This window comes from Xenopus laevis, chromosome 5L, assembly GCF_017654675.1.
Source record: "Xenopus laevis strain J_2021 chromosome 5L, Xenopus_laevis_v10.1, whole genome shotgun sequence".
Classification (NCBI taxonomy): Eukaryota; Metazoa; Chordata; class Amphibia; order Anura; family Pipidae; genus Xenopus; species Xenopus laevis.
This window is the reverse complement of record NC_054379.1, coordinates 78,265,230-78,289,465: the sequence shown is the minus strand read 5'-3', so window position 1 is coordinate 78,289,465 and position 24,236 is coordinate 78,265,230. Positions and strand designations below refer to the sequence as shown.

At 37.3% G+C, this 24,236-nt stretch overlaps 1 protein-coding gene across 4 annotated transcripts in view; it reads left to right on the top strand.

The window, feature by feature from the left end:
• The window catches only part of nt5dc1.L (5'-nucleotidase domain containing 1), a 138,955-nt gene extending 115,551 nt beyond the window's left edge, over window positions 1-23,404 (top strand). For all 4 annotated transcript variants that reach the window (XM_018261903.2, NM_001092547.1, XM_041562194.1 and 1 more), the window contains 6 exon segments: window positions 2,056-2,230; window positions 3,102-3,199; window positions 9,602-9,720; window positions 11,816-11,974; window positions 14,662-14,830; window positions 22,902-23,404. In XM_018261903.2, coding sequence (XP_018117392.1) covers window positions 2,056-2,230; window positions 3,102-3,199; window positions 9,602-9,720; window positions 11,816-11,974; window positions 14,662-14,830; window positions 22,902-23,020 — 839 coding nt within the window. In that variant the 3' untranslated portion in view covers window positions 23,021-23,404.
• Window positions 23,405-24,236: the final 832 nt, after the last annotated feature.

Sequence of the window (24,236 nt, the reverse complement as noted above, 5' to 3'; positions counted from 1 at the left end):
ACTCTGAGCATGTGAGTGTTGCAGACACTTTCCAAGATGGTGACCCCCTGCGCCTGTGACAAGTTTGAAGTCCTGGATCATTGCTGTTATTCAGAAGCTGAGACTTTAGGCTGGTGCAACAAGTGCATAAAAGTGTAAGGAAGCCTTACCCTGGTGGTCTAGTGGGCAGTGGGGTCCACCGCTGTGTTCTCGGCGTGGACGCCCGCTGCGCTGCTCCCTTCTCCTGTGCCGGCTTCCTCTAAAGTGCGTGCCGTGCACACGTCTGTCATTTAAAGGCGCAGTCGCGCTGGTGTGATATAAAAAGCTCATTTAGATTACAGGACCTTGCCCGTTGTTAGGTTCTAGTTAGAAGTTCCTGGGTGTTAATTCATTGTGAATCCTGACTAATCTATCGTGGTTTGACCCTTGCCTGCCTGATTTACTACTCTGATGTCTACAACCCTGATCCTGCCTGTCTGTGACTGTTCTGACCTCTCCAATCCGACCTTTGCCTGTCCATCGACTATTCTATGCTCTCCTATCCTGATTCCGGCCTGTCTGACCATTCTATCTGCTTGTGCTGGCCTGGCCCGCCTGTTCCTGGTGGTGTTCTTCCTTCCAGTATCCTGTGAGACGATCGTGCCCCTTTGCTCGTCCAGAACCGTTAGCTTTGCTCCTCTCTCTGATAATACCTGGCAGCATCCGATTAGCCGAGGGCTCCGCCAAAGGTGAAAGGCGGCGGTCACAGGCAGAAGTGAGAGCCGAGACCAGGGAGCTTAGCTTGTGTTCTGGATATAGGGTGCCGAACGTGACAATAAGTATATAAAATATGGCATTTTTAGCCATATTAATTCTTAGGGTTTTAGTTCTCCTTTAAAATGTCAATATAAATTGTATTCTTTCAACTGTTTTTACACAGATTTATAAATATCTGAAAATATGTATATTCAGGCTGCAATGTGTATTTGGCTTTTTTGTGGCTGTTGACCTGGGGCACTGAAACTTGGCAGTCATCCTCACTGCTTTATTTAGCAATGTTAATGCTTGGGTTTTGTTGAAAATGAATATATAATAGTAATACAAACCATACAGTCTTAGGCTGTCTGGTTAGAGTAGGATCTGAAATATTAACTCTTTTGTATAACCTGAAATCTGATGTCTTATGTTTGAGATGACGTTTATTTAGGTTGATTGACATCATTTATAATACACAACACAAGACATTTACACCTTTTTAAACTAAACACAACAGAGCAACTGTAGACCACTTGGTGGCAATATAGTCCTGTTGTATATGTTGTTTAAAGTCTAGACTATTTGTCTTCTATCTAAGAGATATCCAGTGTATAACTTGTTTTTTTTTTTTTTTAAATCATTTTGGTTTCTGCTACAAGCGTCTAGGAGCTTTGGGCATCTATCACTGAATAGGCATAAGAACTATAGCAACCAAATTTTGCTGTAGAAATTTTTTAATAGTGATATCTACTTTATTTGCAGTCAAGTTGAGGTAAATGCATTACTGTATGTTTTTCATTTACCCCTGTTATTTCTTAAAACCAATTTTTTTTTCCTGTGGGAGCATGAGACCTATGTAGTTATTAAACACTGGTTGAGAAGGTGGCCTGTTAATATAGTGAATAAAGTACCCCCTCTTGTAAAATATAAGGATATTATTAGTTACCGAGGAGTTTCATGACCATATAAAAACACGAGGCCGAAGGCCGAGTGTTTTTATACAGGTCATGGAACTCCGAGGTAACTTCTAATATCCTCATATTTTACAACTGGGGGTACTTTATTTATTATAATACACAAATTTTAGTGAGTCATGTGACAGAAATTACATCACTACTCACCGTTTATAACTGATGACATCACTACTCACCGTTTATAAGGATATAATTTACAGGATATTCATGGCTTTTGTGTATTATAAGAAATTATTATACATATGGAATATTAATATATTTGTTCTAGTTTTAAATTTCATTTCATTTCTTAATTTTTTAAGTAAGCCAAAATACAAAAAAAAATTATTTTCTTTAAATGGGTCTGACTTTTTGTTTTTTTCTACAGAAAATTGTGGGACGTTTTTTCCAGCTGTGAAGAAGGAGCCAAGCAAATATTTAAAGCCTTGCTCAGATGCAGTGAAACAATGGTTAAGGGACCTCAAGAACTCTGGGAAAACTCTACTATTAATCACTAGTTCGCACAGTGACTACTGCCGCCTATTGTGTGAACATATTTTAGGGTAAATATACAATACTTCTATACATACTGTATTTAATGCTATGAATTACTTCTTTGGCACATTGAGACAAATTTCAGCAAGTATTTCTCAGATTCAGGGAGAATCGCATCTTCTTTGGGGCGACTAATCTCCCCCGAACTGCTTCACATCGGCTAGAATCTAAATTGCCGGCGGGATGGCACTGGGATCGCTTAGCTTTCTGAAGTCAACTGAAGTTTCCTAGTGAGGCGACTTCGGAAAATAAAGCACACTGATTGCCATCCTGCCGGCGATTTACATTCTAGTCGGCTGGAGGCAGTTCGGGGAGATGTCACCTCGAAAAAGAGGACGTGTCCCGCTGGGCGACTAATCTCCACAAGCAAATTAGGATTCGGATTTGGTTCGGCCGGGCAGAAGGATTCGACCGAATTCTGCTGAAAAAGGCCGAATCCAGAACAAATGCTGGATTCGGTGCATCCCTACTTTGTACACACTTGTTTGTTTGCATGTGCATTTCTGAAACCAGACTATATATCATAATAGATATAATATATTACATATATGTACTGCATGCATGAAATAATGAACACAATTTGTTATGTTTTGGGTAGCCGAGGATGAGTAGAGTATAACAGTGCTTTATTAGCAGGCTCTCATGCAGCCATTACACAACAGTAACTTTAAGTTTTACGCTACCAGGAAGTATGCACAGTATAAGTCTGGGCACAGTGACATCTACAGGCCATTTGTATAAACACCACACAATTGTAAATTATTCTCTAATGCTGACATTGGTTTGTGTGTGTTCTTTCACAGCCTGTTTCATCCATCAAGAACTTTTTATATCAATGAATATTTTAATTGAAATTGAACTTGTGTATCTATTTTTTAGGAAGAATTTTGAAGAGCTGTTTGATATCATAATAACCAATGCCCTAAAGCCTGGTTTCTTCTCTCATACTCCACAACAAAGACCTTTTTGGGTCCTTGGTAAGAATACATGTAATTCTGTTTAACTACTTCGCTTTTGTATTGCTTTTAATTCTCTTATTGTCTACCATTTATATGTATGTGCGCCTATGTCTTTATTTATATAGTGAAAGAATAAATGGGAGCACTCCCCCTTCTCTCACCTGCACGTGTAGATTCAGCAAGCCTGTGTGCTTACACGCAGAGAGCCCCCGGTCCAGGCCGATATCATATAGAAACAAACCAAAAAATTGCGGAGCATGTCGGTCGCTGAATCTTAAAATCTTCATTTATTGGAAATCGTTAAAAACATGAATGACAATGACATGTTCCCCTACGCTTGACGCGTTTCGTGGCGTCTCGCCACTTCCTCAGAAGCATCTGAGGAAGTGGCGAGACGCCACGAAATGCGTCAAGCGTAGGGGAACATGTCATTGTCATTCATGTTTTTAACGATTTCCAATAAATGAATGCTTTATTTATATAGCACTACTAGGGATTTGTAATAAAATTCACAAAGAGAAAAACAATGCATACAAATAAGACTAAAAATTAACATTTTGCTATGTAACATAATACCTAAGACTGTTATTGCATTGCAAATTTAAATTGCTTGTTGCACACTTTTAAGAAGTGCTTGAAGGTTTTGTAATCCTTTGGATCAAATATAACGTTTTAAGTAAGAAGTTTCATTTCATACACTAAGCTCTGACACAAACTATAAAATTTGCGATTTCCTTTCCACTGTCAGAACTGGTTGCAAACAGTTTCTGGGTTAGTATAAGGGCAGTGGCGTAACTATAGAGGAAGCAGACCACATGGTTGCGGGGGGCACAGACCACAGGGTTTGTTTCCTTTATATCGTTCAAATCCCCCTCCTCACCGTTCTCTATTTCTTTTAAATAGTTGTTATGCCCCTGCATAAGGGCATAAATTAGTATTCACTTGAGAAAAGGACAGATCTTGGCAAAGTGGCATCTGGAGTATGCAGTGCAGTTTTGGGCTCCAGTCCTTAAAGAAGAACTTAACCTTAAAAAATGATATGGCTAAAAATGCCATAATTGATATACTGAACTTATTGCACCAACCTAAAGTTTCAGCTTCTTAGTAACAGCAATGATCCAGGACTTCAAACTTGTCACAGGGGTCACCATCTTGAAAAGTGTCAGCGACACTCACATGCTCAGTGGGCTTTAAGCAGCTGTTGAGAAGCTAAGCTTAGGGGTTGTTACAAGTTATCCAGCAGAAAATGAGGTTGGCCTGTGATATAAGCTGATGCTACAGGGCTGATTATTAAATTCTGATGCAATTGCACTGGTTTCTGCACTGCCATGTAGTTATTATCTGTATTAATTACTAATCAGCCTTTTATTGTAATATTTCTATACTATGTGTACTGTATATTGTGAGTCGGTCCCTAAGCTCAGTAAGTGACAGTAGCACAGATGTGCAGTGAATCAGCAGAAAAGAATATGGGAAGCTACTGGGGCATCTTTAGAGGCACAGATCTTCCCTGATAAAAGGCTGTGGTTGCATTGGGCTGGTACAGAACCCAAAACATGTACATGTACAACATTTCTAGTCTACTTAAAGTGATACTGACACTAAAAAATTTATTTTCAAAATATTAATCTACATCAAAAGTTACCTATAGGCTATGTTGATAATTTTTCACTGATAATTCTGCTTTTGTAAATAATTGTCACTTGAAGTTCCTAAACCTGACTGTTTTGTCAACCTGACTGTCCCTTCTTAACTTGTCAGTTAGAGTTTCTAATACTCACGGACTAGTGCTGCACAAATATGGCAGCCCCCTCATAGAGGAAATGTTATGATAATAAAAAATATTATTTTCTGATGTCAGTATTGTTTTAACTTTACTTAAAGTTCTCCTTTAAGAGGGATATAAATGAGCTGGAGAGAGTGCAGAGACGTGCAACTAAACTGGTTAGAGGGACGGAAGACTTAAATTATGTGGGTAAATTTTCTCTGGATAAAACCTTGCGAGGAGACATGATTACACTTTACAAGTACATTAGAGGACATTATAGACAAATAGCAGGGGTACTTTTTTCCTGCACCAGAGGCCACCCCTTTAGATTAGAAGATAAGAACTTTCATTTGAAGCAACGTAGGGGGTTCTTCACAATGAGGACAGTGAGGTTGTGGAATGCACTGCCGGGTGATGTTGTGATGGCTGATTCAGTTAATGCCTTTAAGAGGTGCTTGGATGATTTCTTGCCAAGAATACAATTAGTATTAGACATACAATCCTTTTGAAATGCAGAAAGAGAATCCACTTAAAAGACCAGCGTGACAGTATCTTAAGCAGAAATATAGATATTATGCTAGAAAAGAATACATTCAAAAACTGTTTCCCAACCAGTCTGTTTATAGAGCTAAAAATGTACAAATAATCATTGCATCACTTTGAAGGTAGTTTTCAAATTATTATGCTGAAAGATACAAAGATTCATATATATATATATATATATATATATATATATATATATATATATATATATATATATATATATATATATATATATATATATAATATCAAAACAGGGGGGTTGTGGGAGCACTCTAAAGGCTTTAAAGTATATATAAGTATAATAAATGCTATTGCATATGTACCCAAAACAGGGGTTATTTTGTTACAAAGTTATGATCATAAAATTGATAAGCCACCATACCACGTCAAGGTAAACCCCGAATGGCGGTCCCTAACTTGTTTTATATTTTATGTGCATTTTAGCATTACCTGTAATCAATGTCCGTTGAACGCTGTTTTTTCACTAAGGGCTTTTGATATTATATATATATATATATATATATATATATATATATATATATATATATATATATATATATATACATTTTTGCCTACCAACAGTTGGTTTCGCACCCCTCATTTAAAAATGTATTAGTAAAAATACATAATAGAATAAACATATATACTAGAAAAAAATGCAGGGGTTACCTCCCAACAGGTAATCAATATTCTTAGAAATGAGTGGCAGAAATAATAGAAAATCTCTATTTATTCTCATATAATTCACACATACCAACCCAATGTGTATATACCTTCCCCTCATAAAAAAATTGGGGGTCTTTTTCTGTAGAACAGAAAAAATGCAGCCTGACAGATACTCCCAAGTAAGCGTTTTTTCTTATATTTCTGAGTGCTTTGGGTCTTTATACAGTAATTTACTCTCAATTTTCATTTTTGCATCTTCTAGATTTTTCCAGTGCTTGTGATAGATTGAATAGATTGTAAACTAACTAAATATATCCTGTTAGCATAGCTGCCATCTGCAAGGTAATGTCACTTTAACAAATTCCTTCTGTGTTTTTGCAAAACCAAATATCTTTGCATCCTGAATGCATCTTTGTATATAGGGTATTGGTCCCTGAAATATTGTGTGCAGCTCATAATAAACGTATACTGTAATATATATTGCATATGCTTTTTATAAGAGCCATTTGAGTTCTTTGATCTGCAAATATATGGGCTGTTAGCCAGCAGATTATTCTAATGGAGCACCACATACATGATAAAAAAAAGTTCAAAGTTTAGGATTTTTTTATATGCCCATAGAGGCAGATCTCCTACTGTAAAATTATTTTTCAGCAGAGACACTAATGGGTGATGTGCAAACAGGATCCCTTTTTTAAATAATGTCAAGTATTTTGCAATGATTACTCAAGTTTGTTTATTCTAAATTAGTATCACATTCCTAGGAATCGCTCTGATTGTGCTTATTTAGTCATTGCTTACATCTGCTAGATAGTTTATCAGACGTCCTCAGTTCCACATAAAGTTCTCCCACTTCGTAAATTCTGGCAGAAATTTAATCTGAAAGTATTCCAAGCAAGGTCACTCATACACAGTGACTAAGTATATTTTTACAAAAAGAAACCCAGCTGCTTCCAAGGAATTCTTTCAACATCATTTCCTGTAGTTTTTATGCGATGGTCTGAAAAAATGTGTTCTCTTCAAAAGTCGATTCCCAGAAAACGATTTTTGCTTTCAGAGATGCCAGCTTTCCATTTATATTGTACACAATTTCTTAATATATTGGGCATATTCATTTTAACTTTTTATTGTTATGAAATAATGTACAATTAAATGAATAAAATCAGCTCTACTTTATTTCTTAAAAGCACCCTAATATAATAACTTTTTTAGTTTTAGTCTTTGTGCAGGCAATGAGCAAACCTATTAGAATTCGACCATTTTCCTAAGAATATTGTGTGCCATTGATAGTTTGTTTAGTGCTGGCCAAAGCCTCACTGATGTCAGATACTAAGTCCAAAGTAGCTGTAGCACACAATTCAGTTTTCTCAATGCAAAAAGTGACTTTTATTGGCTCATTGCAAACTTCAAAAAAAAGCCTCACTGATACTAGACCATACCATTGGTATGTTATCATCACATTTAATTGGGGATGCACCGAATCCAGGATTCGGTTCGGGATTCGCCTTTTTCAGCAGGATTCAGCCAAATCCTTCTGCCCAGCTGAACCGAATCCTAATTTGCATATGCAATTTAAGGGAAGGAGGGAAATCACGTGACTTTTTGTCACAAAACAAGGAATTAAAAAATGTTTTCCCCTTCCCACCCTTATTTGCATATGCAAATTCGGATTCGGTTTGGTATTCAGCCGAAACTTTTACGAAGGATTCGGGGGTTTGGCCGAATCCAAAATAGTGGATTCGGTGCATCCCTATATTTAATACATGTAGGAGGTGAAGTGGCTTTTTAAAGAAAATTATTAAAGACCGAATTCACAAGGTAGAGACATATTGGTTGGTGCATTTTTCATCAGTAAATTTACATCAGTAAATTGCAGCAATGGAAATATCTCAGTGTGCCATGGTCTTAGTCTTGCCTTCAAAATAAAATATTATGGTATGGACCAGAAATGGATCCTTTACATGCTCTCATTAGATAAGAGGTCATAGCTGAATGAACTTCTAATGGAAGACATCACTTATATAAAGACAGTTATCTTTGATTATAGAGGTATGAGGCTTGAGATCCAGAATACTTGGGACCCGGGGATTTTCTGTAATTTGGATGTGCATACCATACGTCTACTGAAAAATTATTAAAACATTAAATAAACCCAATTGGATTGGTTTTCCCTAAATTAAGATTAATTATATCTTAGTTACAGGAAAAATTGAAATAATTTAAAAATATATATAATTATGGAGTACATGGGAGATGGCCTTCACATAATTCTGAACTTTCTGGATAACGGGTTTCTGGATAACGGATCCCATTATTATGAAACAAAATAAATGCACTTACTGTACATTACTGAAGATTGAATGAGATAAAAGTGATGAGGCAGTCCTCACAGTGTGTAGGAAATTGGCAACAGGTCTGGCTAGAATGTTACATGGACACACACATTCGCAATACTCAGATACTCCCACTTGACTCATAGCTCTGGTACAAAATTTTGTGTATGGCCCCTTATTTATTGCACCCAAACACAAATGACTAATAGTTTCTTTACCTCATCCCTACTATCAACTACAGGTATGGGACCTGTTATCTAGAATGCTCATGGCCTGGGATTTTCAGATAAGGGAAATTTCCGTAATTTGGATCACCCATACCTTGTCTACTAAAACATCATTTAAACATTAAATAAATCAAATGTAATTGTTTTGCCTCCAATAAGGATTAATTATATTTTAGTTGGAATCAAGTACAAGGTACTGATTCACTACTACAGAGAAAAGGGAAATCATTTTTAATTTTTTATTTAAATTATTTGATTTTAATGGAGTCTATGGGAGATGGCCTTGCCGTAATCTGGAGCTTTCCGTATAATGCATTTCCAGATAACAGGTCTAATACCTGTATATATGCTTTATCCTCAATATGTGGCATTTGGAACTGGTCCAGACAAGAAAACACTGCAGTTCCTACATGTTAAGGATGCACCGAATCCATGATTCGGTTCGGGATTCGGCCAGGATTCGGCCTATTTCAGCAGGATTCGGATACGGGCCAAATCCTTCTGCCCAGCCGAACCGAATCCGAAACCTAATTTACATATGCAAATTAGGGGCGGGGAGGGAAATCTCAAAGAAAAAATGTTTTCCCCTCCCCACCCCTAATTTGCATATGCAAATTAGGGTTCAGATTCGGTTCGGTAATCGGCCGAATCTTTCACGAAGGATTCGGGGGTTCGGCTGAATTCAAAATAGTGGATTCGGTGCATGCTTACTACATGTATGTAGGAATAAAATAATGTAGGTTAATTTTCAAATTAGTTTCCCAGTTTGGTATCCAGTCTACACCAGATGTTTACTGTGAAAGTAAAAAAACTGTTCTAATACTGTTTTATCACATGCTAGGATTATTTCATCCTTATGATTAATTTCTATTCTTTCTTTTAGAAAATGACGAAGAAATTCTTATGTTGCCATCGCTGGAGAAACCTGGCTGGTACTCACAAGGCAACTGGATACATCTCCGTGAACTTTTAAAGAAAACTACTGAAAAGAGTGACCCCAAGGTACTAAAATCATTGAAGATTTTGCATTGAGATGCACAGAGTTAAAGAAAGTGTTCCACATCCTCCTTGATATTTCATATTAAGAAGTACAAATGCACATAAAAATCTATTTAGTCTTTGTTTAAAAACCTGTGTCTGTTTTTGCAAAACCATATTTTTTTCGTAAAAGAACTTTAGATTAGTGTTGAAATTACATGAACGCTGCATTATCATAATTGTTCACATAGTTTATTTTTTAAGAACACATTCAAACCATGGACAGAACGTGGAGAGCCTAATATGTCTATCAAATGAGACAGTTCTACCTAAGCAACTAATCCGTAATTGGTGACTTACTGTAAGAATATTATTACAATCTAAAATATATGTGGCATATAGACAGTTTATTAAATCATTGGAATATTTTACAAATATGCATTTACCTCTTCTAACATAAAGGGGGTTATTTAACAAGGTCTGAATTCATCTCAGTATTTCTAATATCCAACTTCGAGCAACTCCGAATTCCTGAATAGACCTTATTTATGAAGAAAAAAGCCTGAAAAAATAGGGTCAGACAAAACTCCGAAAACTTCAGAGCTTTCCCTGTAAACTCCAAATTGTTCGGAGTTTTCTGCAAAAACAATGTATTTTTTGGAGTTTTTTTAATCTTTTTGCTCCGAATCCCTGAAATCATTGGATATCGGTAAGAACATCTGCGAAAACACTGGGACCTTCCCCATTGACTTATACAGGACCTCGAGAGCTTTTAGATGCCGGGGTTTCGGATTCTGAGTTTTTATACCATTGGACTTTAATAAATCTCGAATAATTTGTAGTTTTTTTTTTTTTTTTTTGCTTCGAAAACTACAAATTATTCGAGGTTTGGATATTCGGAGTTTGATAAATACCCCCCAAGGTGCCTGCTCTTGCCATCATCAGTCACTGGGTAAGCAGTGTCCATACATATGCAAAAACAATGTCAAGGAGTGATGTCAGTTGCACAACAATAATGAGACTATGTGATGGGTAATCAATCAGAATAATTACATAAAACTGGATGTTAAATATTAAGGTTGTTGTTTTTTTAGATGTGGGATCTCCAGCCTGTGGCTTTTTCTGAACTTGAACTATGACTAAAGCGCTTACCTGTTGTAAGATTTTAGCTTGACAGCCACTAGCCAGATTTACAAAATATATTGAATGTCAAGTTTGCCTTAGATGGCAAAAAAAGGCCAGTTTTACCCCTTACTTTCTTCTAAATGCAATTTAATTTTGTGAGCGTACATTCCATTTTGTATCTATCAAGTTCAGGACCAGATTTAAATTCTTGATTAACAGAATGTAACATTAAGAGGCACATTTATCAAGGGTCAAATTTCCAATTCATGCGAGTTTTTTTAAACTCCCCTTAACTCCCATAAATTCAAATAGTCGAAATGTATTGATGAAATCGAATTTTGAAAACTTCAACAAATTTAAACAACCCGAAAACTCTAATCGAATTTGATGCACATTATAATAACTCGATTCAAATGTTAAAAAAATATATGTCCGGAAGGCTGCAAACATCACCAAATCGATCCCTGGACCTCTCCCATTGACTTATAAGTATTCGGCAGATTTTAGGTGGAGAATAGTCAAATTCAAGTTCTTAAAGGGCCAGAGTGTGATAAATCTCAAAATTTGAATAAAAACTCAAATCGAGTTTGGATAATTCACAATTCAGATTTGAGTGTTTTGACCAAAATTCTAATTTTCACTTTGACCCTTAATATATCTGCCCCTAAAAGATGTATTTAGAAGGTATAAGTATACAGTGTAAGTATAAAGTGTAAGTATAAACATCCCCTCCCGACAGTGGAAAGCTAGCTGAGGTTATAAATAGATTAAAAGCTTCTGTGGGGCAGGGACCACTTACCATGAATTTTCAGCAGTATATCTAATTGTATTTTTTTTTCTTTCGATGTCTCATTGTGAAGCCCTGCAAAGCGCATACCATGGCAAACTATAACAGTAACTACATGTATACATCATTAATGATAATATTTTCAGAAAGTAAAGAACCGCTCTGTAAACAGAATGCAATTTCAGTGTGCTTTTATTTGGCTTCTAGGTTGTATACTTTGGAGACAGCATACGTTCAGATATTTTCTCAGCTCATCACTATAGCAACTGGGAGACAGTCCTCATTTTTGAGGAGTTAGAAGGAGAAGAAGTTTATAAACCAAACATGACCCATTGGGGATCCTCAAAAAAGAAAGGAAAAGATGATGTAAGTGAGGCTTACAGCTGTTTCTTCTGGGAATTAACATCATATATTCAAACACGAATGTACTGTATGTTACTAAACGGCATGCAAGAAATTAACGTTTATGCCTAAATGCTATTCTCAAATTTTTTCCAAGTCCCTATTATTAAAGATGCTTAAACCAGTCTAAATGGTTGAAATCTTCTTTTCATGCTCTACCTATCATCCCCTGTTCTGATTAGGGATGCACCGAATCCACTATTTTGGATTTGGCCGAATCCTTCACAAAGGATTCGGCCGAATACCGAACCGAATCCTAATTTGCATATGCAAATTAGGGGTGGGAAGGAGAAAACATTTTTTACTTCCTTGTGTTGTGGCATAAAGTCACAATTTCCCTCCCCACCCCTAATTTGCATATGCAAATTCGGTGCGGCTGGACAGAAGGATTCGGCCGAATCAGAATCCCGAACCGAATCCTGGATTCGGTGCATCCCTAGTTCTGATGAAACCTAACGTTGTACCTAACTCACCTAGAAGTCATTGGCTCACCCTTCATTTTTTTCCAAATCTCTCTCTGAAAAACCAGTAACTTACTGATATGCTTCTTTTTCCAAACAAAAAAAATGAATGCTGTAGAATTTTCTGTGCAATTTGTAAAGTAGCCATGTTTTTTTAATTATTCATGCAAAGAAAATTAATTTTTTTCTGGACAGCAGGAAAGAAAAGTTCGATTCCTTAAATACCACTTGTTGGGCAAAATTATTATCTCCAACCAAGGGTATGGGCTAATAGAGCCCACATTCCAGTTGGGGGTAACAGTAGTTTTTTTTTTTAAATTGCCCCCCACCCGCACAGGAATGGAGCTTCCGGTATGAGCAGCTATGTTGGGGCACACGCATGTGCATAATAAACGAATGCTGCAATTTGCTCATTATGCACATGTGCATGCACTATGTATGACATGGCCGCTCACACCAGGAGATCCCTCCTGCTGCGAGTGTCCTATCGCTTTTTTTTTTTTTTTTTTTAAAAACTACTGTTACCCCTTTGGTTGGGGATAATACTTTTGCCCAACAGGGGTCCATTAGTCCATTAAAAATCTTTTAACTTTTTGAAAATTACTGCAGGTTTACAGACTTTCTAAACACATTTATTATTTTTTTTTAATTGATTTAAAGTTTATTTAAAGCTGCTTCTTTTGCACACATTCAGAAATACACAAGTTTCCACACTGAAGGGTTAATAACTTGATCTTTGCTAAATCTGCCCTATAGATTCAAAGCAAAATGCTTAGATCTCTAGTAATACCTTCAGGCATTAGGTGTTTGTGGCAAAAGTTAACGCCTGTCTTTCTGGGCATGAGATCATTATAGATTAGGGATGCACCGATTCCACTATTTTGGATTCGGCCGAACCCCTGAATCCTTCTTGAAAGATTCGGCCGAATACCGAACCGAATCGGAATCCTAATTTGCATATGCAAATTAGGGGTGGAAAGGGCAAATACATTTTACTTCCTTGTTTTGTTAGAAAAAAGTCATGTGATTTCCCTCCCCGCCCCTAATTTGCATATGCAAATTAGGATTAGGTTCAGCCGGCAGAAGGATTCAATCGAATCCGAATCCTGCTGAAAAAGGCCGAATCCCGAACCGAATCCAGGATTCGGTGCATCCCTATTATAGATGGCCTAGTTCAAGGCAATTGCTAGTCAAAGTTAACAAAAACAAATGTAAAATTCCTGGAAGAATTTTCTCTTTCTACTGGTTACATGTTTTATGTTCATTTATCCTTAAAAAAAAAATCAACATTTTATATCCACTAAAGCTGTTAAGTATAAATCAGAATATTTGTGGGTAATATATTTATGTATGTAAAATTAAATAAAAACTGGCTTCCTGCATGACATGATAAAAGCATTATATATATTATATATATATATTATCATCACAATACAATTAAACCTGCCACATTTTTAAACGTTTGGGAGCTGTATTTAAAGGTAATAGAAGTGACTACAAGACTATAGTAGTCCCCTTCCAGCCCACAAACACTAATTTGAAATTCTTGGTTTATATGAACCTGGATGGGTACTTTGTCCAACCTTAATTGCAGAATCTCTCTTTATACGCTATGGGGCACATTTACTAAGGGTCGAATTTCAAAGTGGTTAAACTTCGAAATCTGAACATCGAATTGTAGAAATTCGATAGTCAAAGTTTTTTTTTGGATTAAATTTAGCCGCTTTCGATCTAATTCAAATCGTTCGAACGATTCTAACAATTTAACCGATCGATCGAGCCATTTTCAAAAAAAAAACTTTGACTTCTAAAACCTTAGCCAAATACTGGCTTTAGGTACTAGGAGGTCCCCATAGGCTAACTTAGCAATTTGTCAGGTTTAAGGAGGTGAAGTGTCGAAGTCAAAGTTTTTTAAAGAGACAGTACTTCAATTTTCGTATGGTCGAATATTCAACGTTTTTTCAAGTCGAATCGAATTTTGGCCTATTCGATGGTCGAAGTACCCAAAAATTACTTCGAAATTCAAAGTTTTTGAATTTGAAAATTCACTTTCACCCTTAGTAAATGGGCCCCTTACTGTTAATGAGCCATGCAGAGTATTGTGTTTTATTTAAAGAGAAAACCATTCTAAATGGAAACAAATAATTTTCCACTGTCTTATTTTATGTTTATTTTGTTTTGTTTTTTTAGAGTCTGGAAACAAAGAATCAGTGCACAGTATCAAGAACATGGGGATCATATTTTGCTGACAACATGTCAGGCATACAAGGCCTAGAGGAGGTACATTGTCTCACTTGGTGCTGCACAAGCATCAGAAACTACAGCACAATTGCAATCCCAAGTATAGAATCAGTAGTAGGTAAGAGCACAATGCACCATTTCTGCTGATAATTGTAATTGCAAAGTAAGCAGACATTGTTGTGTTATTATGACTTTAAAATGTACACACCATAACCTGGTTTCTATGCTAAGTGGGAATATATATTGCAAACTGGGGATCAGCAGAACACAACATTTAATAATCCATAAACCACAAAGAGTGAAGTAAATTGTAGTAGCAATTATGTACACCAGAACTGTCTAGCTGTGGCCCACGGGCTTCATTTGGCCTACACGTATGCCCCCTGTCTTCCTTTTTAATCATTTTCTGTTTCCTTGCACAGGTAAGTTCGTCGGCACGCTTGCTAGAATACCTGCAAATAGCTGAGCAGCTCAGTGACAAAGTTTGCAGGAGGTTCAACAGGAGCTATGTGGTTAGCATATTCCTTGCAATGCTCGGCTTATGAGTCCAATTCTAGCCTGAGCACTGCCTGAAAGGAATTTGTCTGGGTTCCTTGCACACTCCAAAAACCTATTGGCTCCTGATGATAACCTTAATGTGATATGTGAAAGTAATAGGGACTGGTGAGAATAACAGTTTCTGTAAAGTCTTGTTTAAATGTGTTGCACTATATCAATTAAGTTTAACAAATAAGTGGCTCAGTTATTTTCAGGTATTAGTGAGCATGCAGTATTAGTTATCATTACAGCTGAAAACTATGCAAGGAAAGAGAAAAGGATTAGGCTTGAGAGAATTATTGCTGCATGAAATGAACCGAGATTCACTGTTACGAAGTGAAGCGAAGGGGGAACACTGCATCTTGCACTTATCAAAAATATTTTCTAAGTCATTAATTATTACTTCTATGCAGTGGCGTAACTAGATGTTACTGGGCCCCACAGCAAATTAATTTCAGGGCCACCAACATAACCACAGGTTGCCCTTTTTTACCAATATATATTAAAATTGCTCATTAATTAGGGCCTCATGGGGCCCCTATACCTCCTGGGCCCCCCCCTGCAGCCGCAGGGTCTGCTTCCTCTGTAGTTACACCCCTGCTTCTATGGTGTTACACACACAATCTATATAAATAGAAAAGTGAGGAGAGCAATCCAGGGCAGAAGATCTGCAACAATGTAGTTCATTAGCAGCTACAAAACACACAACATGTTTCGGGCCTCAAACGCCCTTTATCAAGTGAGGCCCGAAACATGTTGTGTGTTTTGTAGCTGCTAATAAACTACATTGTTGCAGATCTTCTGCCCTGGATTGCTCTCCTCACTTTTCTATTTATATGTATGCCGAAGACTTGCGGTAAAGTCTATGAGGAAAGAAGCACCACTGCATAAAATACTGGGCTGTGCGCTGAAGTAATCCTGTTGAGTGACACACACAATCTAATTATATTTATTAACAAGGCTGGGCGACCTCGTTAGCTCTTCTTTGCAGTTCCTTTCTTTTTGGTACAAATTTCAGGAACACTGCATAAGTCAAATTAGGGGAAAAGGTGATAAAAAAAGTGAAGATTGAATGGAAGATTATAAAAAGGAAATTTTGAAGGAATAATAAAGAACAGAAGCAGTACAGGAGAGGAGCGCTGTAGAGAAAAGGTAAAAGAGAGCAAGAGATATAAAGGTTGTGAAAAGTGGAGGGCTGGAACAAGGGGTACACAGGGATGAAGTGCATTCAGGCACGGCACCAGGCAAAGTGATATTGCCCTGGCGGCAAGTACTTATTGGCCCAGCTCTGCACAAGGAACTTATTGGCCCAGCTCTGCACAAGGAACATAGGAATGGCTTAGCATTAGTTTAGCTTAGCAAGAATGAGACTAAAGAAACAATCAGAAAATGAAAGAGAATTAAAATGTAAAGGAATGCCAGTAGATTGGGCTTAGGGAAAGAATGGGAGATGAAGCAGACAAAAGTGAAGAACATAAAAAGAATGGGGAAGGGGCAATAAACTAAAAAGAAATAGCAGAAAGGGAATTGGAGAGAAAAGGAGAGAAAGATGAGATAATTTAAAGAAGATATTATTTTTTGTTTAAAAGAATTAGGCAAGTGGCAATACCTACTAGGCTGTATGAGGATGCCAACTATGTCCACAAAATATAAAGGTGCTGCTGTGCTTAGAGTACAGGTATAGGATCCCTTATCTACAAACCCGATATCCAGAAATGAATAAGAATAAAAAAAAAGAATAAGCCCCGGTAAAGCTGTACAGGGATTGGATAAGGGGATCCAATCCCAATGCAGATTTACCAGCACTTATTGTTTAAGTACCAATGAGGTTACAGCAAATCTTAATAGGAGAAAATCTTCCGTGCACAGAGCTGCTGTCCAGCACGCTGAAAGCAGGGGAGCCCGGCTAATCAAGTAAGTGAAGTATGGCCGGGCCCCCCCTTAGACACAAAATCCTGTGGGCCCGGGACAACTGTCCGACCTGTGACCCCCTGATGGCGGCTCTGTGTGTGTGTATATATATAGAGAGAGAGAGAGATACACACTGTAAATAATGCATATATTTATATATATAATATAAACATACTGATTCCTGCTCTGACCGCTCCTTGAACACTTGTGTCTGCCCAGGTGGAGGTAAAACGTCTATTTATTTTGCTGCTGGATTCCACGACTTGTGTCCTCACCCGGGCCAACGCAGTGGTTTTTGGTGCAGGCACAGAAGAGAGCTTATTAACAGGAGCTGATTCTCCGTCTGCGTTTCACAGGTTGAGAATCAACCCAGCATGACCATAGCCTAAGAAATGAAACAACACTGGTCTACATCACACTGAAGGTTAATTAGGCATCCACACAATATAAAGTGCTCCGTCAACTATATAAAACCCCGGTAAAACTTATGGCTATGGGGAAGAGAGACAATGATATATGCCCCAGGTGCAGAACTCCGGCGGCCAACTTCATACGCATGATCTGGGACTGCCCATTAATTAATACCTACTGGTCCCAAATAATAGCAACCCTAGCAACCACCCTAGACTTCCCACAGACTTCCCTATGGTGTGTATACTGGGGGTAATAGACCAATTAGTCCTGGAGAGAGACTCTTGGGTAAACGTAGTAAATGCGGTAATACCCCTGATTTCGCTCACACACGAAGCCAGGGGCAGGGCCAGTAAATCTGACAAAGTATGGAGCCCGTGGTGGGAGTGGGACTCTGGCACTCAATCCAGCAGTGACATGATGCGGGAATGAAGGTGCCCCCTTGCAAATAAATACTTTGGTTGTTAGAACATCCTGTAAGTAAGGAATAAAGAACAAGTTGCAATGTAAAATAAATCCAGTGACACACAAATGTAATAACAATGTTTATTGTATTGTCAATGTTTATTGTTTATAAAATAAATAACCTTTTTAACTTTAAAAAAAATTAGGCATCCACAGCTCTTTAGGTGCAAAAGTATAATCAGTTCATGAAAGAAAGCGTTAACATCGACTTCCACATTTTTCATGGTGTGAAAGTACAAAGCTATCTCTTAGTCATTTTGTGGGATTGCTATTGTTCCATTTCTGTTGTTGCAGCAAATTTAAGACGATAATACTGGGGGTGGGGATCATATTAACATTTCCTGGAACCCACAGAGAGGCAGCTGTTACACCATTTCTGGATCATGTGACTTTTCGGGCAGATTAAGAGGTTTATAATATACACTTTAGTGAATAATCCCTTCCATACTTTGATACTGACACTGGCTGCTGAGTTTTGATATCAGCCCTTTGTACAACAAACTTTCTGTTACAGTGAAATTGCTTTACTTTTGCTGTAAATTAGATTTTCCAGAAATGATTTGGTGAATGAATTAAGTCTGGTGTTTGCATTGCATTTTTCTATTTAAATGGGGTGTTCACCCTTAAATAAACATTTAGGGGCATATTTATTATGCCGTGTAAAAAACAGCATAACTTTTTAAAAAATTTTCTTCCACTGGAAGCAATGTAAAATAAGGGCAACAAATCTGGCGTTCTCATGGTCTAAAATCTCACACACCATGCAATATTTTACACCAATTTTTAAACAATTTTTTCTGCGAATTTTGTTTTACCCACCATAATAAGTATGCCACCTGTGTATGATGTAGAGAGTGATATTCTAAGACAATTTGCAATTGGTTTTAGTTTTGTATAATTTGTGATTTATACGTTATTTAGCTTTTTTTTTTAAAGCTCTCCAGCTTGCAATTTCAGCAATGTGGTTGCTAAGGTCCAAATTGCCCTAGCAACCATGCATTGATTTGAATAAGAGACTGGACTATGAATAGAAAGATGAGTAATAAAAAGTAACAAATAACAATACATTTGTAGTCTTACAGATGGGGTAAGTGACCCCCATTTGAAAGCTGGAAAGTCAGAAGAAGAAGGCAAATAATTCAAAAACTATAACAAAGAAAAAATTAAGGCCAATTAAAAAGTTGCTTAGAAGTAGCAATTCTATAACTTAAAGGAACAGTAACACCAAAAAATGTAAGTGTTTTAAAGTAATGAAAATATCATGTACTGTTGCCCTGCACTGGTAAAACTGATCTGTTTGCTTCAGAAACACTACTATAGTTCATATAAATAAGCTGCTGGGGAGCAATGTCAGAAATTGAAAATGGCTATATGGCACAGGATAACTAATGGATAAAAGATAACAACATTAGACAGACAGAGCTTATTTGCTATCTGATGTGTAACCTGAACCTTTTCTCCTTTAAATGGCTGCCCCCATTGCTACACTGCAGCTTATTTATATAAACAATAGTAGTGTTTCTGAAGCAAACACAGCAGTTTTACCAGTGCAGGGCAACACTGCATTATATTTTCATTACTTTAAAACACTTATTTTTGTGACGTTACTGTTCCTTTAAGTTAACTTAAAGGTGAACCACCCCTTTAATAAAAGTAGTACCAGTGGCCAGTAAGCAGTAGGAATTCACATGGTAAGAAGAGACCTGTTCCTGGATGGACAGTCGTCCAGTAAGATGCTTGGAAAGTGTCTTATCTAAAACAAATCATGTCTGTTTCTCCAATACTTCATTGAATGCATGTAAACTTTTATAGAAATATTTGCAATTTGCAGCATGTTCTTTCATAGGAAAATATAGCCTTATCGGCAAGGGAATTTCCTGTTTTTTTATTTTTCAATCAGATCTAGATGAAGATGTTTGTCTGTTTCTCAGAAAACCAAAGCCAGTATCAGGAAACAGTCTTACAAACTGTAGATGTCAGCATGCAGAAACAGTTTATTAAAAAAAAAAAAAAAAAAGAACAATAAGTTAACTGAAAGTACCTATTTTTGCCTAATTAAAGAACACATAATTCCAAGCAACTTTGCAATATACATTCATTAGAATTTTTCTATGGTTCTTAAGTATTTTGTATATAGATTGCTATTGAAATCAGTGTTTGTCCCTTTCTATTCTCTGTCCTGATGGCTCAGACTGTTGATACAATGTAAGACAAGGCAGCTGATTAACAGACCTGTCTTTGCTGGGAAATAACGGGCAAATTCACTAACCGGCGAAAATTCGCCAGTGCTGGCTTTGCGCACATCGCAACACTTCGTCAGGCATAAATTTACCTGGACAACGCTAATTCACGAAGATCCACAGTTGCGCACAGGGTACCGAACACTGGGGCTAGCGAAAATACACTCAACAGTTTGAAGTTACGCTAGCGTTGGCTAATTTGCATACGGCGTGCAGTTAAAGTACAATTACACTACACAAGCCCAGGGAACCTTAATAAAATGGTATAAAGTTGTTATAATGCCCTACACATGTGTCCTCAGTTTAGTTTAGGTGCCATATGTTATCAAATGTAGGGGAGAAGGAGGGTACCCCAAAAAAAATTTCGATCTTTTTCAGCCTATTACCCTGTAAAAAGTAAAAGACGCCAGCGTTTTTTTTTTGGGAAAATGTTCAACTTTTTTTTGAGGAATTCCTATCTACTCTATTGCACTTCGCCTGGTCTGAGGTGGCGAAGGCAAGTCTAACGGTCAGTAAAATCAAAAACTTTCACCAGAGCAAATATTCGCCTGGCATTGGAGTGCGAAGTTGCGCCAGAGTCTATCTAGCGAAATTACACCAGCGACAGTTAGTAAATCGGCGAAATGACGTCATGCTAGCGAAATTTTCACCAGTGTTACCGTAGTCACTTCGCCCTTCAGTAAATTTCCCCCTAAGACTTTTGCAACATTGTTTAAAAAATAAAAACCCAGGAGTTAAGCAAATGCTGCTTTCAATAGCAACTGTTTTTACAAATAACTTTTAAAGCACTAAACATTTTTAATAAATGAATATTGGAAAATTGTTTTCTTTTATTAGGCAAGTTTTATTTGGGGGTTGACTTACCCTTTAAAGGTTGATAGAAATCAATAATCATGATTTCTTTGTCCTGCTTTACCTGTTGACGTCCGGCTGCTGCATAACGTTATATTCAGTTGCACGGTATGACTGTTGAAAGCTTATCTATTAGCCCTGTCGCCACTTTAATCCCTTTGGATGAAACATGAAAAGCCATGTAATCAGAATGGATTTGATAGTTCTGAAAGTTATTGGGAGATTTCAGAGGATTAAGGAAGATTAGTGCTGAGTATCAGGGATACATTAATATATCTTGCTTTCGGCAATTTAATTTTACATTTTTTTTCAAAGGCTAAATATATATTTTTGATAAGAAATGTATGCCAGGTATTGACCCTTTTTTTTTGAAAATGTCCATGTCCAAATAATAAATCAGTAGTTAACATGGACCAGGGAATAGACATTGGTCATTTTCTTTTTTGTGTTTTATGCAACAAGTATTAATTAGCCTTATAGTGGTCTCTCAGCCCCTTGTATGTTAGCAGGCTTATTCTGTTTACATGTCACACTTCCCCTTTGAAAAAACCCATCATAATATTGTAGACATTGTTGAATAATTGATGGTGCTAGTTTGACTTTGGGATCAGGCTAAATTAAGGAGTGGCATGCCGCCCAGCCGCACAGGTAGTTTGCTTCATTCTGGAGTGCTAAGTGGTCAGTGCTCTGGTAGGGAAAAGATGTGCATGTGATCCTATAGGAGGGGGGGGCATGGGAGGATGCTGGCCTTTGGGCACACTTGGGGGAAATCTGGCCCTGTTTGGACTAAAAGTTATTATTGGGGCTCATTTATGAACACTGGGCAAAATTTGCCCATGGGCAGTTACCTATAGCAACCAATCAGTGATTAGCTTTTTGAAACCAGCTGCAAGATGAACAGTGAATGCAGCAATCTGATTGGTTGCCATGGGTTACTGCCCATGGGCAAATTTGCCCAGCGTTGATAAATGAGCCCCACTGTCTTTAAGAAAAAGACCCCCTTTATTGGAGCTCCCTATAGATCTGCGTCAAATGATGTGTCAAATGAGGGGTGCCCTAGTGGTCCCTACCAGAAGCATAGTAGGAGATCACAGCCCTGCATTGACACAAGCAAAATACAGGTTTCAGTTCCCTATTAGGTCAGCCTAGCTGCTGATGATTCCTATCCTGCAGTACAGTGTGCTGTGCCGCCTACTCCCCTGCACAGCCTGGGAATGGAGGCAGCAGGAACAGATGGGCGGGATTAGTAGAAATTTTGCCATTTATTTTTTTTACTTTTTTTGCAAAAAGTAACCAGAAGCACTACTTTTTTGGCACATTCCCTTTATATGTAAAAGAGTATAATGCACATTCTTATTTTTTACATAATATTTCTCCATTAAGATCTGTCAGATTATTATAGTATGCCATTGTGCTTTACAGACAGACAGCTTTTACTGTTTCCAGTGAATGTACATTCTGGGAAATTAAAGATGGCAGTTCTTAACTTAGTACCATCCTGATTTTTAGTTCATATAACCCAGCAACTGCTTACTTCATGTATTTGTACCAGCACCAAACCCCACTTGCTCCGATACAATTTTTAGGTTTTTTTAAGACTTCAGTGAAGTCTCTTTGTAGCTCCTTACTGGCTTTGTTGCAGAGTAGCTGCTGATTATATCCAATATTAAAATATACAGTATATTTATCTGTATTCTTGTTCTAACCAATGCCTTGTGGTAACAGAATAATGGTCATCTGTATTTAAGTCTGAATTTGATGTCTTTGTTACAGATCTGCCTCTGGATTACAAGTTCAGCCGTTTCTCCGCTGACAACTCCGAGACTGAAGGCTACTATCCATACCCACCACAAGCCCTGATACCTCAGAAAAATGAAGGGACTACTGCTTAATCCCCTCCCCCCAAAGTTTTGTTGTAACACGATCAACTCAAATAGGTGTTAACCATCTTTTATATTTCTGTAAAACATAGATGTAGCGTGCATATCCTTTTCAAAGCTAGCTGAGCCTAGTGGTGAATCAGTATTTCTGTAATAGAGTATTGTTAGCCACTTAGTATGGTATTACAAATGTGGATGTTTTCTAATGGTTTTGTATCATTAAGCAGTAAAGTAGCAAATGTGAAACAGTCTGCCCTCTCTATAAATGTGATGTTAGACAAGTGTAACTATGACAGATGAAGAGATGGGTCACAATGTAATGGTCTGCAGTTGTACCTATTAAAGGACTGTTTCACCTTTCATGTTTAGTATGTTATAAAATGGTCATTTCTCAGAGATTCTGCAATTAGTCTTCATTATTTTTTTTTTAGTAGTTTTTAAATTATTTGCCCTCTAATTCTGACTCTTTCCAGCTTTGAAATGGGGGTCACTGACCTCAGTTGTATTGTTATTTTTACTTTCTATAACTTATATTTCTTTCGGGTCCTCCCCTATTCATATAGCAGCCTCTCGTTCAAACCACTCTCTGGTTGTTAAGGTAATTTAGACCCTAGCAACCCGATAGCTGCTAAAACTCCATGGGGTATATTTATCAAAGAATGAAGTTAGAGATCACCACAGTCCGCTACAGTGAAATACCACCTCTCTCCATTCATTTCTATGGCATTTTTAAAGGCGTATTTAAAAAAGGTGATAGTGAAAATTCACCCTTTGATAAATACGCCTTTAAACACCCCATAAAAATGAATGGAGAGAGGCGGAATTTCACTCTAGCAGACTGTGGTGATCTCTAACTTCACTTTTTGATAAATATACCCGCAAATTGGAGAGCTGATATACAGAAAGGGAAATAATTAAAAAAAACTACAAAAAATAAATACCAATTGCATATTTCTCAGAATAGCACTGTCTTCAATCAAGTTAACTCAAAGGTGAACAACCACTTTAAATAGCACAAAAGTGAGGAACCTGCACAGACTCCTACATCAGTGTTACTCTTTACATGGCAATTTACTCCCCTCTGCAAATGTTTGCAGCTCTGGCATCAGACAAATAAATTCAACTTTTTGAGAATATATTGCAGCGTGGATAAAAAACATGGTGCTTTGCAAGGATGATACTTTTGCACTGTGCAGGTTTATACTCCCTTGGTAAATGAGCCTTACTG